Source organism: Physeter macrocephalus, chromosome 6, assembly GCF_002837175.3.
Source record: "Physeter macrocephalus isolate SW-GA chromosome 6, ASM283717v5, whole genome shotgun sequence".
In the NCBI taxonomy this organism is placed as follows: domain Eukaryota; kingdom Metazoa; phylum Chordata; class Mammalia; order Artiodactyla; family Physeteridae; genus Physeter; species Physeter macrocephalus.
The window spans coordinates 11,431,697-11,453,268 of NC_041219.1; the positions used below are offsets into that span (position 1 = coordinate 11,431,697).

The 21,572-nt window shown below is 38.1% G+C and overlaps 1 protein-coding gene across 5 annotated transcripts in view; it reads right to left on the bottom strand.

Annotated features, from left to right (window-relative positions):
* Window positions 1-21,262, bottom strand: part of NAP1L1 (nucleosome assembly protein 1 like 1) — a 34,064-nt gene extending 12,802 nt beyond the window's left edge. For 2 of the 5 annotated variants that reach the window (XM_024122742.2, XM_024122741.2), the window contains exons 1-3: window positions 10,589-10,641; window positions 6,199-6,284; window positions 4,602-4,704 (exon numbers count right to left, since the gene is read on the bottom strand). In XM_024122742.2, coding sequence (XP_023978510.1) covers window positions 4,602-4,704; window positions 6,199-6,284; window positions 10,589-10,641 — 242 coding nt within the window. Of the gene's footprint in view, window positions 1-4,601; window positions 4,705-6,198; window positions 6,285-10,588; window positions 10,642-21,107 lie in introns of those variants that run through there. The other 3 variants (XM_024122744.2, XM_055085223.1, XM_024122746.3) reach the window with 3 other exon arrangements.
* Window positions 21,263-21,572: the final 310 nt, after the last annotated feature.

A 21,572-nucleotide genomic window follows, 5' to 3' on the forward strand; every position in this document is an offset into this window, starting at 1 on the left:
GGAAAGACAGAAAAGCTATGAGACATGGAGGCACTGGTGCCAAATGAAACAATAGCTGAAAAAGAGAAGGGAGGTGGATATCTGAGGAAATGAGGGTAATGAATTTCTCAGTTACAGAAATGTGAAAGCCCTTATTCGAACCACTAGACACGTTAATGAGACTGATGACTATCAAAGAAAAAAGAAAATTCTAAAGATATCCAATGAAAAAAGCAAACAAACTACAAAGGAAAAGGACTCAGGGATATCAGGTTTCAAAGAGAACACTGTAGACAAGAAAAACTAAAGTAAATTTTTAAGATATTTAAGAACTTTGAACTTAAAATTTTCAGATATGAAGGCAAAATAAAAACTGTATAAGGTATATGAGGCTTTAGGAAGTATGCCACAGATACTATATTCATGAAAAATAATTTTGAGGAAGTAAAAACCCAGGAGATGCTATATAACGTATGGGTGAATCAAAAATATCTTGATAAATTTTACTGTTGCCTTGAAAGAAAAAAAAAGAGGCCTAGAGGAAGTATATTATTGGTAAATTTAACAGATCAATAGGGGTAAATAAACTGAGGTATTAGGTTATGATCCATTTTACCATAATAACAAAAAACAGAATGCATTAACTTTGAAACCAGCAGAAGACAACTTGATCTTTTCAATGGAAAACAGAAAAGGAGAAAAAAGTACCATAAACTAGATAATAAGAAAAGAGCAGAGCAATTAACTCCAAAAACAATACCACTTCTAAGAAATGTAAGAAGTTTGAAATTACTAATATAGAAGAAAACGATCATACTAGAGTAAGATACAAGGATAGAAAAAGACACGCCAGATAAATAATAAACAAAGATAAACCAAAACAAAGCTGGAGCAGCTAAATAAAAACCAAAACGAAGCTGGAGCAGCTATCTTAGTATCAGACAAAACAAAATCTATGATACAATCCACAAGTGACAGAATTATAGGACGAGAAAGATAAATTAAGAAGATTTTTTATACATTCATCCCCAAAACGGTTAGATCAAGCAGTAAATCAATACGCAAAAATAAAGAGAATCTGAACAATACAACTAATATGCCTAAGCTATTGATTTCGGCATATAAATTTTCATACTTATTCACATAACATTTATAAAAAGTTTTATGGCCGTAAAAGAGACACATTAATTTTTTTAAATTAAATGAACTAAGCAGGCAATTAAGAAACTGGGAAGGGAATAGAGCAAACCCACATAAGGAAAGAACATTAAAGCCAGAAAAAAAAAAGCAATAACAAAAAAATATACAAATGGAAAATCAAAACATTAAGATTGAGACAACTGGCAAAACTAATGCAGATACAAAATACAGAATATGAAAGGGAAAAATCATATTTTTAAAAATATGAATTATAGGGCTTCCCTGGTGGTGCAGTGGTTGAGAGTCTGCCTGCCGATGCAGGGGACACGGGTTCGTGCCCCGGCCCGGGAAGATCCCACATGCCGCGGAGCGGCTAGGCCCATGAGCCATGGCCACTGAGCCTGAACGTCCGGAGCCTGTGCTCCGCAATGGGAGAGGCCACAACAGTGAGAGGCCCTGAGCCTGAACGCCCGGAGCCTGTGCTCCGCAATGGGAGAGGCCACAACAGTGAGAGGCCCGCGTACCGCAAAAAAAAAAAAAAAAAAAAAATACACTAATCAATTTGAAAGCTAGATAAAACGCATACAGTTTTAGAAGAACATAAAACTCCACAACTGGCACAAGAGAAATTGAAGAGGTCAGTTAGTATGTTATAAAAAAAGAAAAAACAAATTTAAAAAAGGATAAATTCCCCAGGACCTCTAGTTCCCAAATCCCAAAGGCCCAAGTCAATTTTTAGAAGAGTTCTACCAACTGTTCAAGGAATTCCTATCTTATTCAAGTTGTTCCAGAAAACAAAGAAAAATGTAAAAGCAATCTTGTTCATTTCTAGGCAGTTGAAATCTTGACTCTAAAACCAGGGATAGAGTGTGTGAGTGTGTGTACAGGCACACACAAACTCTTTTCACTAATAAATAAGGACCCTAAATAAAATATTAACTACCCAACTCAGATTTCCAAAAACATATTTAATATACAATTAGTAGATTCAAAGAAAAAGTCAAAAGACCATCTGAATTGATAAAGGAAAAAAGGTCATAATAAATCACAAATAGACACATTAATGAAGAGATTACATACTCATTCCTGGTTAAGATAAGAAATAAGACAAGGATGCCCATTTTTAATGCTAATGTTTAACACAGTATTGAAAGTCCTGGCCAATGTTACAAAGAAAGAAAAATAAACATGCAGTGTGGTGTAATGTGGAAGATTAGAGATAAAACTGCCACTCGCAGATAAGATCCTTTGGGCTATGTGAGAAATAACAGAACAAATTACTATACAGTAAGAGTAGCAAGGTTTCTGGACACAAGATCAACTTTAAAAAAATAATAATCAGTAGTACTCCTTTATCAAGAACAGCCAACCAGAAAATACAATAAAAAATACTATTCACAACAGCAACACAAATATAGAGGAATTAACCAAGAAGAAAACTTTGTAAGAGAAGATACAGAATATGATCTGAATAAATACAAGGATATGGATGAGACAATTTAATACTAAAAAGATATTGGAATTCTTATGAAAATTCTAGTTTTTTGTTATTTTGAGGGTTTTCGTTTTTTTAAGAGAAACCTGATAAACTTACTCTCAACCATGATAAAGGGCTACAGATGGTAAGATCAACCTTAAAAGTGTGTTCCATGGTGGATGAGGGGTGGTAGAAGAAAGCAATTCACCCTGCCAGATATTAAGACATACTATAAAGCCAGAGTAATTAAGTGGCTTTATTAAAGAACTTTATTAAAAGAACAGGCAAAAAACCAATGAAGAAGAGTGCTGCTCAGAGACAAACAAAGGTGTTCACAAGAATTTGATATATACTAAAGGTGGTAACACAAATAAATGGGAGAAGAATGAACTGTTTAGTGAAGCATTATAAAAACCAGCTCACCAAAAAAGAAAGGAAAGAAAGATGCCTATTTAATATGAAATACAAAGGTGATCTCTAAAGGGATTAAAGACCTAAAGGTAAAAGGTAAAACTAGTCAATAGGAAATGTAGAAGGAGTAAGACTTATCTTCAAAAGAACAAGCCGTAGGTCAAAAAATTTAACAAACATAAAAATTAAAGATTTGTTTAATAGAGGACACCATGGACAAAATTAATAGAAATGACAAGATTATTTACAAAGTCTAAAACTGATAAGGGATTAAAACCTAGAATACATAAGAACTCCTACAAAACAAGAAAAAGACAGTAAACCAGAGCTTCCCTGGTGGCACAGTGGTTAAGAATCCACCTGCCAATGCAGGGGACACGGGTTCGAGCCCTGGTCCGGGAAGATCCCACATGCCGCGGAGCAACTTAAGCCCATGTGTCACAACTACTGAGCCTGCACTCTAGAGCCCACGAGCCACAAGTACTGAGCGCGAGTCAGAAGTACTGAGCACGAGTGCCACAACTGCTGAAGCCCATGGGCCTAGAGCCTGTGCTCCGCAATAAGAGAAGCCACCACAATGAGAAGCCCGCACACCACAACAAAGAGTAGCCCCCGCTCACCACAACTAAAGTAAGCCCACGTGCAGCAACAAAGACCCAATGCAGCCAAAAATAAATTAATTAATTTTTTAAAAAAGACAGTAAACCCCAAAATGTGAATGGGCAAAAGGGTACAAAATGAGCAACCTAAAAGGCTCACTCGCAATCATTATGAAAGGAAGCTCAACTCGTTAGAAATCAGAAAATACAAGTAAAACAAAATGAGCCTGTACCTCTTAGACTGGTAAAAACCGAAAAACTATAAAGCTGAATGATGTCAATTGTTGGCAAGGACACAAGGGTAAAGCGACCTTCACATACTGAATATAGGCATTGCAGAAAGCACCTGGAAGTACTGAATGTCTGCATATCCCATAATTAACAATTCCACTGATAAGTACATATCCCAAAGAAATTCCTACACAGCTCCTTAAGAGGACATACACAAGCGAGAACAACATCACAACTGAATTCGTGTTGATGAAGCTTGGAGACAAACTGGATGACCATCAAGGAAAAAGCATATAATAAAGCATGGTGGACACACATCACAGAGAACCAGGAAACATTTAGAAGCTAGACACTAATGACGACAGATACATATAGACAGCAATGTGGATAGATCTTAGAATTATAAAGTTATGTAAAAAATTATAAGCAGAATAAGATATTTGGGCTATTAATAGTGATTTATATCGCCAATGAAATAAATAAGAAATCTGTATTTCTTCTAATTCTGTGCATTTCTAACAAATCTCAGAAATGATTTAAGATCAGTATACTTCCTACGGAGATAAACCAAAATAAACTTTAAAAGACCAACTCTAAATCTGTACTCAGCAAAATTTTAAACTCCCAATAATCCTATACTAGATACTAATGAACATTAGCTTTCCACTGTGACATACATAAGTCCCAGATGGCCTTAAAAATATACACCTGCAACGTTGATTATAGAAAGATAAATAAGGACTATGAAAAAGAAGAACTTGTACCTTTCAATGTATCCTGTTGGTGTTTCTACCAGACCATCAAGTCTTTCTTGAAGGGCTGCAAGAATCTGAGGATTTTGCATCATCTGAACAGTCAGCTGACGCGCTTTAAAAAAACAAAAGGGCATTGAAAGAAGGATTTTATGAAAATGTATCATGCTATTTGAATAGGACAATCCAATCATGAAACTTTCCTGACTAGCTCATAAATCGCTGGTATGAGGAGAGATGAGCAGCAAGCTAAAGAAAATTCACTCTAGGAAAACCCAGTGTACAGGAAAAGTTCAGATTCTAATGATGTCTAACGTACACCATTTCTCAAGGCCACTGCCACAACTACTATGAACATCATCCTTTCTTTTCCTACTATCTTGTGTTTTACCCACCTTGTGCTTTGGGAAGCTCAAAGATTCATCCAGATGCCTATCTATGATCCTTGATAACCCTTTGAAGTCAAACAACACATACAAGAAAACTGCAAATATAGTGACAGTTTCAAGCCTGGGACAAAGATGGTCAAATGAATCTGAACGTTTCATTGATGCTTGTATAATGTGCTTGTGGGTATCTGAACAGAGAAAGTTAACAACTGAGATAGTCAAAAGTTGTAACTAAAGCCGAACAAAATTTGGTTATTAATGGCATCTAAAAATTACATTAAATCCAAAAATAACCTAGATTTATGCAAAACAAATTATTTTCCTATCTTATTTTCTCCATCAATACAGACTTTACCAAAAAATTACCATTAATTTTCCCAATTTATGTTTTTAAACATCAATTTACTTCTAATACTGATTTTATTATTGGATGATATACAGTTGTGATAACCAACATGCTTTCAGAAATACCAATATTGGCCACTAAAGATACAGTCCTGTATCTTTTAAAAAAATGCTGCACAATGAAAGCTGAAGCTAGAAGTTCAGCAGTCTTTTCAGAATAAACCTCATTCTGGCTTAAAAATGAGAAGTTGAGTCATCTGGTACGTTGATATTCTTGGCTCCTAAGCTACAGGGCATATCCTAAAGCAGTATAATTCCCCACTACCATTATTACCCCCTTTAAAAATAATTTGCTAAAGAAAATTTTGAATGATTTTGTCTACATTTAATAAATGTCTTTTTGATTGGTTGGAATGGATTAAAAAACACAGACATACACACTATCTATTTTCTACATATTAAATACGAAACATTTTCAAATAAGTCTAAGCTAGTGTTATTTAGAAGCACCCCTACAAACAACTCCTACCACCACCTATAACATACCTAAATTGAGACAAATCTCACAGGCAATGGTTTGACAAGCTATGATATCAGTCCAGCAGTAGAGGGTACACACATGACTTCTGCTGGGTCCCTACATCCTACATCCACTCCCTCCTCCCTTACTGCTACTCCTCTCCAGCTCCAGCTCCCTCCCTCCTCCCCCCCTCACCCTCCCCACCCCAAACATACATTTACACACAAAACTGTTACTGCAGGTTTGGCTAGTCAGTAAAGTGGACAGGTATCCAAAAAGAGAATGGTATTTACTACTACCCTCTAGAAGACACGCGCCAGCAATCACTGGCTCCTGAAGGAATTTAAAATAATACCTTTGATTTTTGTTTCTTCACCAGTTTCTTCTTCTTCTACTTCTTCAACATCATCCAAATCTTGATCAAGTTCAGACTGTTCTTTGCTATAATATTATAGTATCACACCAAGGTTCAAATGTACCAATTACCCAAAAAAAAAAAAAAAAATTATAGAAAACTTCAGTTCATTTTCTAGGTTAATATTCCTCTTTCAAAAATATGAAATAGGAAATCCAAAGGGTGATTCAGTTTTCTAACTTCATATGTAAACAAGGACAAATTGGAAATACTTAAAATTTCATTTAAAAGCATATGGTCTAATATAAAGTTTATACTTTAAGCTTTAAAAATGTGGTTTGATAGGTTGTGATTCAGAGGACGTAATGTCAGAAGTATGTGCTTTCTACCCAAATCTATTGGTTTCATTCTTCCTAGTAACAGCACTCTGATTTTATATGAGATGGTAATACACCAAGCTAAAAAGTCTACATATTCCAGCCTACCTTTCAGCTAGATGTGGCTATATAACCATATTTTGGTGATAAAGTAAAAAAAAGAGGACTGTAGAATTTTATATATATATAAAGCCTCCTTAATAGAATGGTAAACAGCTGGAAGCTGTTTCGATATTGCTCCCTCCCTAGAACAGGGATATGATGGCTACAGCTCCAGCAGCCATGTTGGACCATGAGGCATCCTAGAGAATGGAACTCACCAGCTAAGAATAAATTAAGGAGTCTGGAAAAACAGAAGGATCCTGGATCCCTGGTGACTGTGGAACAACCGCATCAGCCTGTACTTACTATCTTTGGACCTTCCTTTTTCTTCACTTCATAGGGGAGATGGGGAAGAACAGTAAAAGTTAAGAAGACCTGAGTCTACTTCATGCTTAGAGTAAAGCCAGGAGGATGCACCATTGAAAGAGAAGGTAAAAAGTAATAACATTCTTCCCATTTCATCTTAAAAATCTAGTTTTTGAACATGAGATTACAATCAGCATTAAAATGGGGAATTAGGATATCTAACTCAACATACAGATCATCATGCAATTCCTTGTGTTATTTTACATTTTAGTACGGTATTTGGTTTAGAAAATTAGTTGCTTTCATGTCTAGAAATAGCATTTGAAAAATTAATTTTCATATAGGAACAACTACAGAAAAGGTCAACTGTATTCTGCTAGAAAAAACTGTTTCTGTCAACAAAGGGAAAAAAAACCAGCCTTCGCATCAGAAACAATACAGATTATTTGGGGAGTATCTTTTACTCACTGTAAAGTTAAGCATAAAGACAACATGGAACAGCTCTTCCTCCAGTGCCATCTCATTCAATCATTTATTGAACATCTAAAAACTTAAAGCTTTAAAACAGAAGTCCACAAACTGTGTCACATGTCCAAATCCAGCCTAGTCCTACTTTTGTAAATAAAGTTTTATTGGAATACAGCCACATTAATTTATGTATTGTCTCTGGCTTCTTTCACACTACAACGGCAGAGCTGAATAGCTGCAACAGAAACCTCAAGGCCCAAAATGCCTAAAATACTTACAATCAGGTCCTTTAAAGAAAAAGTCTGTGGACTCCTGCTTTAAAGAACAAGGATCTTCCTCTTCCTCCTACCCTTCTAAGAGCTCACAGGCATCCAACAGTAAATAATAGGGTGGGAAGGGTAGGGCAGAATCAAGCTATCACAACCAATTTACTTTTTTCAGTTTAAGACAAAATGAAGGTTAGATGACAGACTGCACATACTCATCTGATCTTAATCCTTCCAAAATCTCCACTAAAATTATGACAAAGGGGTTTTTAAACAAATACTGAAGGACAAGGAGACAAAAAGCAGCAAATTCACCGAGAACTGAAATCTAAGTCAGCAGTGGTAGAGCTGAGGACCAGCCTAAACACAGAATCTTAAAAAGGACACTTCTAGAACTAGGGCTTGGGGGTGAAGGTGGATAAAATAGGGAGAATTAAGCAAAAAATAATAAACAGTTAAATCCTTAGATTCTCTTTCTCACTCTAGCAGAACAGTTTCTTCTCTGGAAAGGGAACTGGAAGCTCAGACTAGAGGATCACAAATATATACATACTATTGATAGAATGCTGAATGCAGAGACCCCTCCCCAGCTGCCTTCTCCCAAGTTAGTTCCCAAATGTATGGAAGCCATATCTTTACCCAAACACTCTTTACTGGGGTATGTGACCAGCCCAGAAAAAAATGCCATTCTGACAGTGGGGAGTCTCAACAAATGCCTGCCCTGGTGAGCCCACATTAAAATCCTAAATTGAAAGCACTCCCCCCACTCCCAACACTCAAATTTTCCAATTAACTTTTAAAAAACATCCTTCAACTATGCATTTCCCCACCCAGTCTTAACGAGCAAACAAGTATTACCTCCTATTTGAGGAAAGCCTCCTACATGGAGACCAAAACAGGAAAGAAAAATTTAAGACCAAACAGACTATACAGGGGAAAGAAGATCCAGAGAAAAGATATTACAATCAGTGAAATAAGAACAAGATGCTATAAAAATAGGAACAGAGAGCAAAGGAACACTTGAAAACTAAAACAACAGAAATTTAGAAACTCAATACAAGAGTTAAAAGATAAAGTTTCTTCAGCGTTGCCCAGAAAGAAGAGCAAAGAGACAAAGATGGAAACTAGGACAAAAGGTAATCACAAGAACCAGTCCAACATATAACAGAAGCTCCAGAAATAGAAAATGGGAACAAGACAATCAACAAAATAAGTCAAGAATATTCCCTAGAACTGACAGCTATCAAGTTGCCAGACTGAGAGGGTCCACCACTGAATGCCTAACAAGAGATTAAAAAAAAAAAAAAAAAGGACCTAACAATGTAAAAATTTCTGAACTCCAAAGCCAGAGTAGCTTCCAGAAATAGATATATATATGTCTACGTTTTTAAAAAAGTGTTACATACAAATGATCAAGAATTATGAAGACTTTGAACTTCAACATAGCAACATTAGAAGCAAGGTGACAATGGAGCAATGCCTTCAAAATTCTAAAGAAAAGCGATTCCCAAATTACAATTCTACACCCCAAATATCAAGCAAAAGGGTAAAATAGTCATCTTCAGTCATGCCATCTCAAAATAATTTACTTCCCTTGTACTCTTCCAAGAAGGTACTAAACCAAAGAACCAAAAAAAGAAAACATGGGATACAGCAAACAGCAAACCCAAGAGAGGAGAGACAAAAGGAAACCCCAGGAAGATAAAATAAATCCACAATGACAATTGTGCAACCAAGGTCAAGCAATCCACACTGGAGCAGTGTGATTCAGGAGACGATCACTTTGACAGCCATTGTCACTAAAATGTCTGCTGCCACTCTTCTTTTTAGGCTGAAGACAATATATACATGGGAGGATTGGCCAAATTCTTATATAAGTAGTTAAATGTGTTGCCCTTATGATAAAAGTTTCCTGCCCTCCCACCTCCATGTTCTGCTGCCTACAACAGCTATGGATAATCACATTTTTCATCCTGAAATGTTCTGTTTTACCTATTCCTGAGTTGGCAGACTATTGTGAAATTACAAATAGCAACAAACAGTGGAGGTCACCTCATTCTCCTTCACCATACTTCTGCAAGACATCCATCCACACTAGAACCCTGACAGATACCAACTTCAATAAACCTAAGTTTCCAGGATGTATGACCTTGCCCAGTGACTTCTCCAAAATAAGCCCTTGTAAAGACTCAGGAAAGCTGAAGCCAGTCCATGACCCAGATAGTCTCTTTTACTTTTTATTTTCCTACCTTGGACCCTTCAAACTAACACTGCTTTTTTCTTTACACAGCTAAGTTTGTAACTGCTATTCAGATTTTCAAAAGTAAACACTGATTAAGAATTTGTAGGTGGTAAAACTCTAAAGAAAAACAAAGAAGTGAATTAGACAAAAGCCAAGATAGTACTGACACCTCTGGAGAGAAAAGGAGGATGCAATTGAGAAGGGGCACACAGGGCTTCTAAAAGTAATGATCCATTTTTAAAAACTTGTACACAAGTGTACTGTTATTCGTTAAACTCTACACATACGTTTCACACATTTTTTATCTTGTATGTATGATACTTTACAACGCAAGTAGTAAAATCTTTGAGAAATGGTAAAAATGAATTCTCCAAATATTTATGACTCATTATTGTACTCAGCACTTCCCTAAGAATAAATACTGACAAACGGTTTACTATATTTATGACAGTGATTATGTCTACTATATTTTGTCTTGAATACATTGTACCCAACTTTTAAAATAGCAGGCACTAAAGCATGTCATTACTGTACATTTTCATAGTACATAATTTGTACCGCTGTTAACTACATCACACGGTACAAAGTGATGCCAAATCTGAAAAAGGAACCAACTATCTGCCACTTACTTGTCGATGTCTGCCATGTTGTATGAACGCCAAATATCTATGGAGAGAAACATCAATGTTAAAAAAAAAAAAAAAAAGCATACGACTTATTTATAACCAATAAAAACATTTGAAACCAAAACCCTTTAAATGAATACCACGTTAAAACTATTCCAAGAAAAAACAAGGAACACAGACACTAGTCACTGAAGTAATTTTTCAGAGGATGCTGCTTACAAGTTACTACTTGGCATTCAGAATCTATTGGGCAAGGATTTTTACAATAGCACTGCTGGTGAAAATCTAATGTATGCTAGAATCACAGGAAAGGAACAATACAAAGAGTCTTTATTCAAATTCCTTTAACAACCATGGTCAATTTTTGCTTAAATTTCTGGGCTGCTTAGTACCTCACAGATCAAACCCACTTGATTTTTTTTTTTTTTTTTTTACTTTGACAAGTTTTCACGTATATATACACCCATGAAACCATCATTAAAGTCAAGATAATGAACATATCCATCACTCTCAAACTTTTTCCCCTGCCCTGTTAGAACACCTTCCTTCTCCCCCCACTTCCTGCTTCCCACCCCAGGCAACTGTTGCTCTGCTGTCACTCTAGTTCATACTTTCTAGAATTTTATAGAAATGCCATCATACAGTATGTACTTTTCCCCCCCCAGTCCAGCTTCTTTCATTCAGAAAAATTACTCAGAGATTCATCTATGTTGTAGTATTTATCAATAGTTCATTACTTTTTATTGTATAGTGGTATTCCATTGAAAACATATATTCTATTGTACGTTTAAATATTCAGCTGTTGATGGACATTTGGGTTTTCTTTTGGAAGGGGGCTATCATAAACAGAGCTGCTATGAGCATTTGTGTATAAGTCTTTGTGTGGACAACTGCTTTACCTCTCTCAAACCCACTTGATTTTTAACAGTATTAATTTTTATCAAATTCACGTTAAAAAGTCAAAATCTGCCACATGCTGTACTGTACTCATTATGCTCCCCCTGAAGATCTTTTTTTTTAAGTTTAATAATTCTTGTTATCAAATGCCAGCCCTTTAAACTATTTAATGGCAGTTATAAAAAGCTCTGGCCCCAATCTACGTCAAGTAAACCTTCCTCATCTCCATGAATGTACCTCATGTCACATCACTGGATACCACCACACCCCCAGCCTACCCCAGATATGCTGGCATTGTCCATAATGTTCTTGGTTATCAGACCTGAATCCTGTTAAGACTGATCAGAGCATATCCTAAGTTCTTTTGCACTATAAGATTAGTATTAATTTAGAGAATACTGCTTTTAGAAAACCAAAACCTTATAAAATAGATAATAAGAACCTGCTGTACAAAAAGTAAATTACATTAAATTAAAAAAAAAAAAAAGAAAAGCCAAAACTTAAGACAAAATGTGGTACACTGAGCCAGAAAAATGGCTGAATGCCCTAGGTAATGCAGATTACTTTTTAAAAAATTAAGGTTAGAATCCCACATTAAAATCAATTTTTAATCTTTTAAAAATTAAAACCTTAGTTTAACTCACAAGATGCTACAAGATGTGATTCCTCATACCAACATGCTTAATATGCTTTTCACTTAAAGAATTAAGAGTTACTGATTTTAGCAGTGAAGTGCTATCATTTGGAATAGTATTACTGATCCAACATCCACCCATTAGACAATTTAGAAATATTTCTTCCTAATGTATCCTACTCTATTTTATACACTTTCTGTTTGCTGTAAATAATTTCTAACAGCATTGATAAATTTCTCTAGTGATGCTGGTTAATTAGCTAGCATTAACAAAACATTTAGCAAAAAATTATGAAGATACTAATTCAAAAATAAGAAAAATATCCTATCAGTCGAAGAAGCACAAGCGGGATTCAAATTTGTCTATGAAATCAGAGTAAGGATTTTCTTTTAATGCAGGGAAAATTATGGTGAAAATGCATTCTTAAATATGGCTAGTGTTCCTATAAACCATTACCTTTCTGGAGAGCACTTTGGCCATGGGAATAACAAAAGCCTTAAATATGTCCATCTCCAGCCTTGGTTATTCGCTTATGAGAACCTACCTTGTAAAAAATTAAAGGATCTAAGGGTCTGTAAATGTTTCATGCTCGCGTAATACGTTCTTCCCAGTCCTATACATTCTTTGGCTCTCAGCTCAAAGATTTACTTCTTCAAGACAGAACAGGCTGGCATTTACTTCTTCAGAGATGCCTTCTCCAACTTGTACATCCTGGCTAAGAAAGATTTCTTGGTTGTACACACTCCTATAAAGCTCCATTTCTTTCCATCATAGGATGTCTCAAGTTTGTAATTATAAATTATTGTGATTATTTGACTAATGTCTGTCTCCCCCAATTGACCAGGCCATAAAATTCATGATTACAGGGATTATATCTGCTTTTTCCAATCATTGAATCATATCCTTCAGAGGAATATACAAAGTATACAAAGTAGTGTACAAAAAAAAACACTTAGTATTAATGTGCATACAATGGAATGCTTTGCAATAAAAAAATGAAGCAGATCTGAGTTGATATGGAAAGAGCACCAAAGCAGGGGTAAAGGATGTATGGCAAAATCCAATCTGGATATATGAATGTGCATACTCATACATGTACATACTTTCTTATGAATAAGACATTTCTGGAAAGATACACCAGAAACCTAACAGGAGCTACCTATAAGAGAAAAGATCGGAAGTAAATGAGAACTTATGTTTCATTCTGCATTATTTGGTTTTCCTATACAGATACTTATTTAATAACATTTTAGAAATTGCTGGGTTGAATATACAGTGTAGTAAATCCAGCAATTATCAGAAGTATGAAACAAAAAACGCCCAAAACTTCTAAATTCAAATTTTTATAACATTTTAACATGTTCACAGAAAAATGGTTACACTTCTACCCTCAGTGTCCACCGTGTGGCATTACATTTAGAATTCAAACTCTTATAATGAAATTCTTTTGATTCTTTATTACAGAGGATTCAAGATAGAACAGGATGACATTCACTTCTTCAGAGATGCCTTCTCCAATCTGCGCATTCTGGCTAAATTAGGTTTCTTGGTTGTATACACTTTTGTTTTTTAAAGAAAAGTATGCCTAATTTTGCAGTCAGATCATTTGGGTTGACACCAGCTTTGTAGCAATCTAGCTCAGGTGAACAACTTCTGGCCTTATTTCATCGTCTTCAAAAAGCAGGAGAAAATTTTTCCCTCATTGGATTTCTCTTATTAAGAAGCAAATTCATGTAAAAGATTCGTGTTTGACACCTAGTTAACACTCAATAAACACACACAATGTTTTTCATTCTGTCCATTTTGAATTATCCTTTACATGGGGTCAGTGTTTCTGCAAAATAATTAGCTAGGATGATGGCTAAAAACAGCTTCTTTCAGTTTTGACAAATGCACAGACTGACCAGTAAATGCACCATGGTAGTATAAGACGTTAACATTAGGGGAAACTGGGTAACGGGCATATGGGAACTCTGAACTACAACTTTTCTGTAAATCTAGAATTACAAATAAATCAAAAAAACTAAAAATAAAGGAGCTATTTCCCATACCCAGATTCAAAACCAAGGAGGAGACGGAAAAAATCTGCATTTGAAATAAGAAACCCAGCTTCTGAGGCAGGTGGTCTCAGACATTCAGATCACACTGAGAAACACAAGTTTAGGTTAACACCTACATTGATTTTTTTTTTTTATTGCAGTCAACAACATTAAGTAAAATCAATAAGAATTTTATTTATCAGACATGAAATTGCTTTCTAAGAGTTCTGAAGAATTTCCACTCCTGGTAGTGACAAGCTAGATTATGCAGACCAACTCTACCAAGGAAAACTAATTAAAAGTACAGAATAAAATATTTGTTAAAATCTTAGAAGCATGGAAAAATGTTAATAAGACAGTAAGAAATTACTAACCCCAAACGGAAGGCAAAACAGGAAGCAAAAGGATAAGTAGAAGGAAGGTGCTTTTGCCCTGAGGGCAACTGCCAATCTCAAATTTGAACTACTGTCTGGTGAAACCAAAAGCCCTGGACTTATTCAAGGTAGGAAATCTTTATAGCAAACCTCCCAAATTAAGCAGGAACCTCAAAGTGCTATATTCTCAGAGATAATAAGTCCTCCTGTTCAAAAGCCCAAATTCACCTCATCTGCGTTGCACCCAAAACCTTAAGCTATGAGCTTAAAGCCATCTCAGCATTCCTAGGCACCTGCATATCCAAATGTAAATGAAAGGTGCCTTCATCCTAGACCTTAAATAATCAATAAAGTAATTTTCGAGAACAATAGGGGGAACAGAAAAGAATACAACAGAAGTCCGTCCTATGAATGGACTTAAATACTGTCAAAAAGACGACACAGAAAAAACAATCATGCTTATTAAGTTTGAAAATACAGTATCTGTAGCAGTACCTACAAGAAAGTCATTTACTAAAGGTGATAGAGCAAATCTGGCAAAGAACTAAACAGAACTTCTAGAAATAAAAATAACAGAAATCAAACTAAATGGGCAGGTTTAACAGTAAACCAAATACAGCTGGAGAGAGAATTAAGTGAGCTGGAAGCGAGCTTAGAAGAAATCTTCCAAAGTATGGCAGAGACTAGAGGATAAAAAATACTGAAAAAGCATTTTAGGACACAATAATGTCTAAAAAAGATTTAATACAACTTCTAGGAGTAGAGGACAGAATGGGCAGAATATCTGAAGAAATAAATAGCTAAGAATTTTCCATAACTAGAAAGACAAGCCCTACAAATTCCAATCAGGATAAATAAAAAACCCACACTTAGATATATGAGTGAAAATGTAAGACAACAGAGACAGAAGTCACCTCAAAAAGCACACAGAGAAAAGACTCAGATTAACTTCAAAGGCACAAAAGACTGACGACTGTTTTCTCTTCAATAGACACCAAAAGACAACAGAACGTACTGTGTACTCAATGTGCTGAAAATAATTAAGGATCTTATAATATTATACCCAACCAAAACATCCTTTAAGAATGAAGGTGAGGGGGCTTCCCTGGTGGCGCAGTGGTTGAGAGTCCGCCTGCTGATGCAGGGGACACGGGTTCGTGCCCCGGTCTGGGAGGATCCCACATGCCGCGGAGCGGCTGGGCTCGTGAGCCATGGCCGCTGAGCCTGCGCGTCCGGAGCCTGTGCTCCTTAACAGGGAGAGGCCACCACAGTGAGAGTCCCATGTACCGCAAAAAAAAAAAAAAAGGAATGAAAGTGAGGGACTTCCCTGGTGGCACAGTGGTTCAGAATCCGCCTGCCATTTCAGGAGACACGGGTTCAAGCCCTGATCCGGGAAGATCCCACATGCTGAGAAGCAACTAAGACCATGTGCCAAAACGACTGAACCTGCGCTCTAGAGCCCACAAGCCACAACAACTGAAGCCCACGCGCCTAGAGCCCGTGCTCCGCAACTAGAGAAGCCACTGCAATGAGAAGCCCACACACCACAATGAAGAGTAGCCCCCGCTCGCCACAACTAGAGAAAGCCTGCGCACAGCAACGAAGACCCAACGCAGCCAAAAACAAATAAATTTTAAAATAAGAATAAAAGTAAAAAGTTGCCTTCAATTAAAAAAAAAAAGAATGCAGGTGAAACAGATACTTTCAGGCAAAAATATCTCCAGCACTCTCATTAATAAATGCTGTTAAGTATATTCTTCAGGCAGAAGGCAAGTGATCCCAAACAGAAGATCTAAAGATACAAGAAGAAATGAGAGGAAATAAGGATATCAGCGTATACCTAAACAAATATTTTAAAAGACATAATATCACCACTGGGTAGTGTTAAATTTAAACTACCATAGCATTGTCAGTGGTGAGAATAAGGGGGGAGGAAATGGATTATTCTAATGTTCTTAAGTAAGCATGTTATAATTTCTAGGGTGACTCCAAATTTTCAGAAAGAGAACACGTAGCTTCCAAAGTACAAGGAACACCAAGTAAATTATACCTATTTTTACATCAACCTAAAAGAAAAACAGGTTTTGGACAAATAAAAAGTACACACACAAAAAAATCAGATTTAAAGCTAATCATAGTGATAACATAAATCAACTAAACGCTCCCTTTTAAAACTGTCAGACTAGATTTAACAAAATCCAATTACATCCCACTTATAAGAAACACATCTACAACGTAAGGATACAAAAAGCTTCAAAGTAGAATACAATCCTTAACCAAAAGGTGGTATCACTGTTTTAAAGTTTAAAGAGATTAAAGTTTACGACAAAAGGTTCAACCCACTACCCAATCAATATGTTACAGAAGATCTCAATGGAAAGACAGAGTTCATAACATGACTGAAGGCAAATCTTAACCCAAGAACTTAACACGAAGAAAATCTTCCATTGGAGAAAGAGGGGGAAACAAGTGATTCAATCAGACCATCAACTGATTATTCTGTGGTCTTATAATAGCTAGATGTCCAGACATCAAATGACCTACCATTCCAGTATACCTGATTCTGTTCTCCTTACTTTCAATGAGAAGGAAAGAAAGCTAATATTCATGGAGCTTACTCTGTAGAAGATTATTACATGCCTTCCTCTTATTTGCAGATTAGGAAGCAACTTGCTCAGCAACACACAAGTGAAAAAACTAGGAATTAAAATCTGACTTCCAATCCCCATGCCAATTCCACTATTCCAAAAGCCAAGGGGCCTCCCCTATCAGCCTACTGCTACATAGATTATACAGTAACCTATAGTTACATTCCTTCACAGAAAATGACTACTTCATGGTGAAACAGCCAATCATTAAAAACTACAAATGTTTCAGGAATTCCCTGGCGGTCCAGCGGTTGGTTACGACTCCACACTTTTACTGCCCAGGGTGTGGGTTCGATCCCTGGTTGGGGAACTAAGATCCCACAAGCCATGCGGAACAGCCAAAAATAAAAAAGTAAGAAAATAAGAATTAAAAAAATAAAAATTTTTAAAGAATATTAAAAAAAAGAACTACAAATGTTTTAAAGCAAAAGAGTTCAAGGGAGCCAGTAATGTCCCAAAGAAAAAATTTCCCTTTACCTCAGACCTCATATCTCACTCCAAATGCATTTTAAACAAATCTGTATTTTGGACATTGCTGTTCTGTTAACAATTTCGGTGGTCCAGGGGCTCAGTACTTTACTTGATTCCAGCACAGCCTCACAGTTAGAACATCTCATTCTTTATGCTCACTTTTTTCACTTCAGGGATATCAAAAGTCAACCTAGAACTGACTTTTGTATTACAGTCCCAAGCCAAATGAACTCCTATTTGAGAACACTATCTTCTGTTCAAGGGATCAAGGTATCATCTGACCCAACAGCAGAGAAACATACTGATATTTCGTGAAAATTCACTCAGCATTAACAATCTAAAACAATTTATTCACATATCAGACATATGTTGGAAGAAATCTTCAGGATTGTAAGTGCTTGAACTTTCCCTTGAAGCCCAGTGGAACCCAAGCAGCGTGCTTTTAAATTCCAAGCAGATGTATACAGTGTAACAGTTTAAGTCAAGGGAACTCCCTTTAAACCAATATAAAATCCTTATTATAAATCATCACTGCTCAGTTAAGTAACCTTGGATAAGCTCTTTAACTGCTCTGTACCTCAGCTTCCTCATCAAAATGTTGATACTAGCTATCTCCAGGAGCATTAAATGTGTTAATATACACGCAGAGTAAAACACTGCCTGAATAATCATGCAAGAATATTTTCTGCCTGTTGTGCTCTTCTTATGTACCCTCTTTACCTGAGAAAATAAATCAAATTAATAAACTCTTCAAAATTATAGCCTCCTTTCCCAATAAAAATCACAATGTACAAAACTTCTGAGCAAGTAAAAATACATCAAACTATGTAGCAGTAAAAGGCAGAGTTGATAAGCAGAAGTGTAGAGGCCACTTTCCATGGCAAGCCAAGTAATGTGATCTAGTGGTCTGCAGTCAGAGTACTAAGCAACTTACTTACAAGGATGAGTGAAAGCAACCGTGCTCACCTTCTAACCCCTACTCTGCCCAACAGGGAGAGAACTTACTCAGATGAAATTAGTATCAAATGGGTCTTAATGTTACCGTTTTAACAAATTCCTTCATGTAAAGAAGGTTATAGATACTACACTATCTCCCACTTCCCCCACTTTCTTTTTCTTCAGGGCACTCATCACAACTCAACACTTTGTATCTAGACAACCAATCTGCCTGTTTGGCTCATGAAATAAAGTGTATGTCCAAACAGGAGCTAAAATATTTACTCAAAGAATCAATTAAGAACACAAGTAATTACAGGTTTGATTAGACTTAAGGATATGAATAGATTGATCATTAGTTTTCTAAATTGATCAGGATTCATCCCCTTTCATTAATATTTCAAATTTACAATCAAGCAGAAAATAAAGTAAGCAAAGCAGTATGGTGACATCTTCATACCTTTAAGTCAATCAGATTCTACCTTTTTTAGCCCCTTTTCCTGCAAAAGGACGCTGTACTGAATACATTTTGGGGAGTTTAGAATCAGTCAGTCATCTCAGGCAATATGGGCAAGTTGAATAAGTAATAAAAAAAAAATAGCACCTGGATTAAATTAGTTCTGGTACAAGTGTTGGGTGTTTTATTTTTAATCTCTAGAGGACAAGGCTGTCACATTTAGTATTAGCTTAGTAATTTTCCCTGTCAATAGGTCCTATATCAAAAATAGGTACTTTGCAACATATACATTTTATGAAAGTTTTCAGACTGATATGAAAGGACCAGTCTTCTTAAAAAGTAAATAGCACATTTTAGATTTGTGCCATTAATTTGAACTCAGAAAACTTCGCAAGAAGCATGAGACTTCAGCCACAGAAGATCACTGTAAACCTCATTTACCTCCCATCAGCTTTAAATAAGTTATTCTAAATATAAGGTTTTTCCCTTATCCAAAGGTGTATTACTTCCTAAGTAAAGTACGTATAGAAGTAGTATTAATTAAAGCCGACAAGAAAATAGGAACTAAATACTACTCTGCAAAGGTATTTTGATGCTACGTATTTTCAAAAATGGCAAATTTCGTTTTCCAGCTCAGCTCTCCTGAAATCAGGCAAGCAGTTTTAAGTTGTGAGCTTTTAAAGCGCAGTCCTTACAGAATAATCAGACAGTGAGAGAATAAAATTGGGGCCCCTTGAGGACATCCTGTGCCCGGTTCTTCTTGTACTCGGAAAACCCAGCCCTCCCCTATAGGAGCTCATAACCCGTCTCCCTGCCCTGCCTCTTTTTTTGAGGGCAAAGCGGGCGCACTGACAAGGCAGCAGACTACACACTTCGCTCAGTACATTTACGCCGCATTCCACCCAGTAATACCTCCTCCACCATAACCCCACTCACCTTAAAAACAAAACAACTGGTTAACTATCTTAGACTGGGAACGTGAACAAAGGAACTAATTTGTAAGTCCTAGAAAAATTAAAAACATTGCAGGCCAAATCCTTTACTTCCACCTTAGAACTGTTCAGGCTTAGACTGATTAGGATCAATTCTCCCCAAATAAAAAACCCTGGTCAAGATACCCATCCTAATTCTAATTTGTACTTGAGATACACAAAAGAATCTCTTGTTAATAGCAGCTAACGTAAGAGCTTTACACGTGTTAATTCTTTAAAATCCTAGCAGTGGAGGCCCTGCTTCATCATTCAGCACCTAACGTTCACACTTTCCTCCGGTACCAATAAAAAGATTAAGACCAAAGAGAAGCAGGGAAGAGCTGGAAACCCAAGGGCTGGACTTATTGGCTCACTATTCATTTTCACGTCCCACCATCTCCACAACTTTCAGTAAAGTAGGGACAACCAGACAGGGGTCTCCAATCAGGTCCCGCCGCCGGCCACGTGCGGAGGGAAGCCGCCGGGGGTTTCCCCTCCCAGACCCATCGCCGCCTACAGTAGGCGGGGAGCCCAGGAGCCTCGCTGCCTCCCCGCCCCCTCCCCGCCCAGGGGCCTCGTCCCCCCACAGCCCCTCCCTCCCATCGGAATTCGCAGCCTCCGCGGTTCTTTCCATCCCCCAGCGGCCTCCCTCCGAGTATTATTTTTGAGTGAGCGGGGTCGTCGAGGCGGCGGTGAGCTACAGACCTGGGCCCGGGCCGCACCCCAGGCGCCTGCCGGTCCCTAGCGGCGCGGCCGCCGCCTCCTCCGGGCGCCCGGGCGTCGCCGCGGCCTCGCTCCCGTCCGCGCTGAGAAGCTGGTGGAGCTCAGAACCTCTTCGCAGACTAGCACGCGGGCCGCACCGACCCCCGCGCGTGTCCTGATCGGTTCCCCAGAGAAACGCCGGCCGATCCCGCGGGCCCTCTCCGGCTGCGGGGTCGAGACTCCGCAAACGGCTCGGGCTCTGGCCTCACAGGACGGCCCCGGAGGCCCCGGCGGCCAGCGGCCCCCGCTCGCGGTTCCCCGTCCCTTCACCCCTTTCCTCCGCGCAGGCCGCCTCTACGTCCCCCCTTCCCCTTCGAGTTCCCGTCCGTTACCAGTGGCTAGCACGGGGAGCCAGGCGGCCGGAGCTGCGCAGGCAGTGACTCAGGGCGGCGGCGGGAGGAGCAGAAGGCGGCGCGGCGAGCAGATGGCGCTAAAAAAGACCCGAGAGCCCGCCGCTCGCGCTCATATACAATTAGCGTCAGCACGTAGGGCCCCCTCCGCCGCCCTCCCCCTGGCCTCGCCGTCTCCTAGCAACGCGAGCGGGAGGCGGGTCCAGGACAGGTTGCCTAGCAACAGAACCGTCCTTCTTCCCCCGGCGACCTCCAAACCTCCCGCGCCAAGCTTGGGTTCCTCGGGTTCCCGCCTCCGCCCCTTACTACGCCTCCAGCCATCTCTTTTCTACCCGCTTCGCTGGAAAGGAACTCGCAACTCCTTCCGTTCCCGGGAAGGGCCCAGATCCGCCAACCTCGCCCCCCGCTCACCTCGTCCCCCTTGCGTGGTACTGGGAAGGGTGAGGG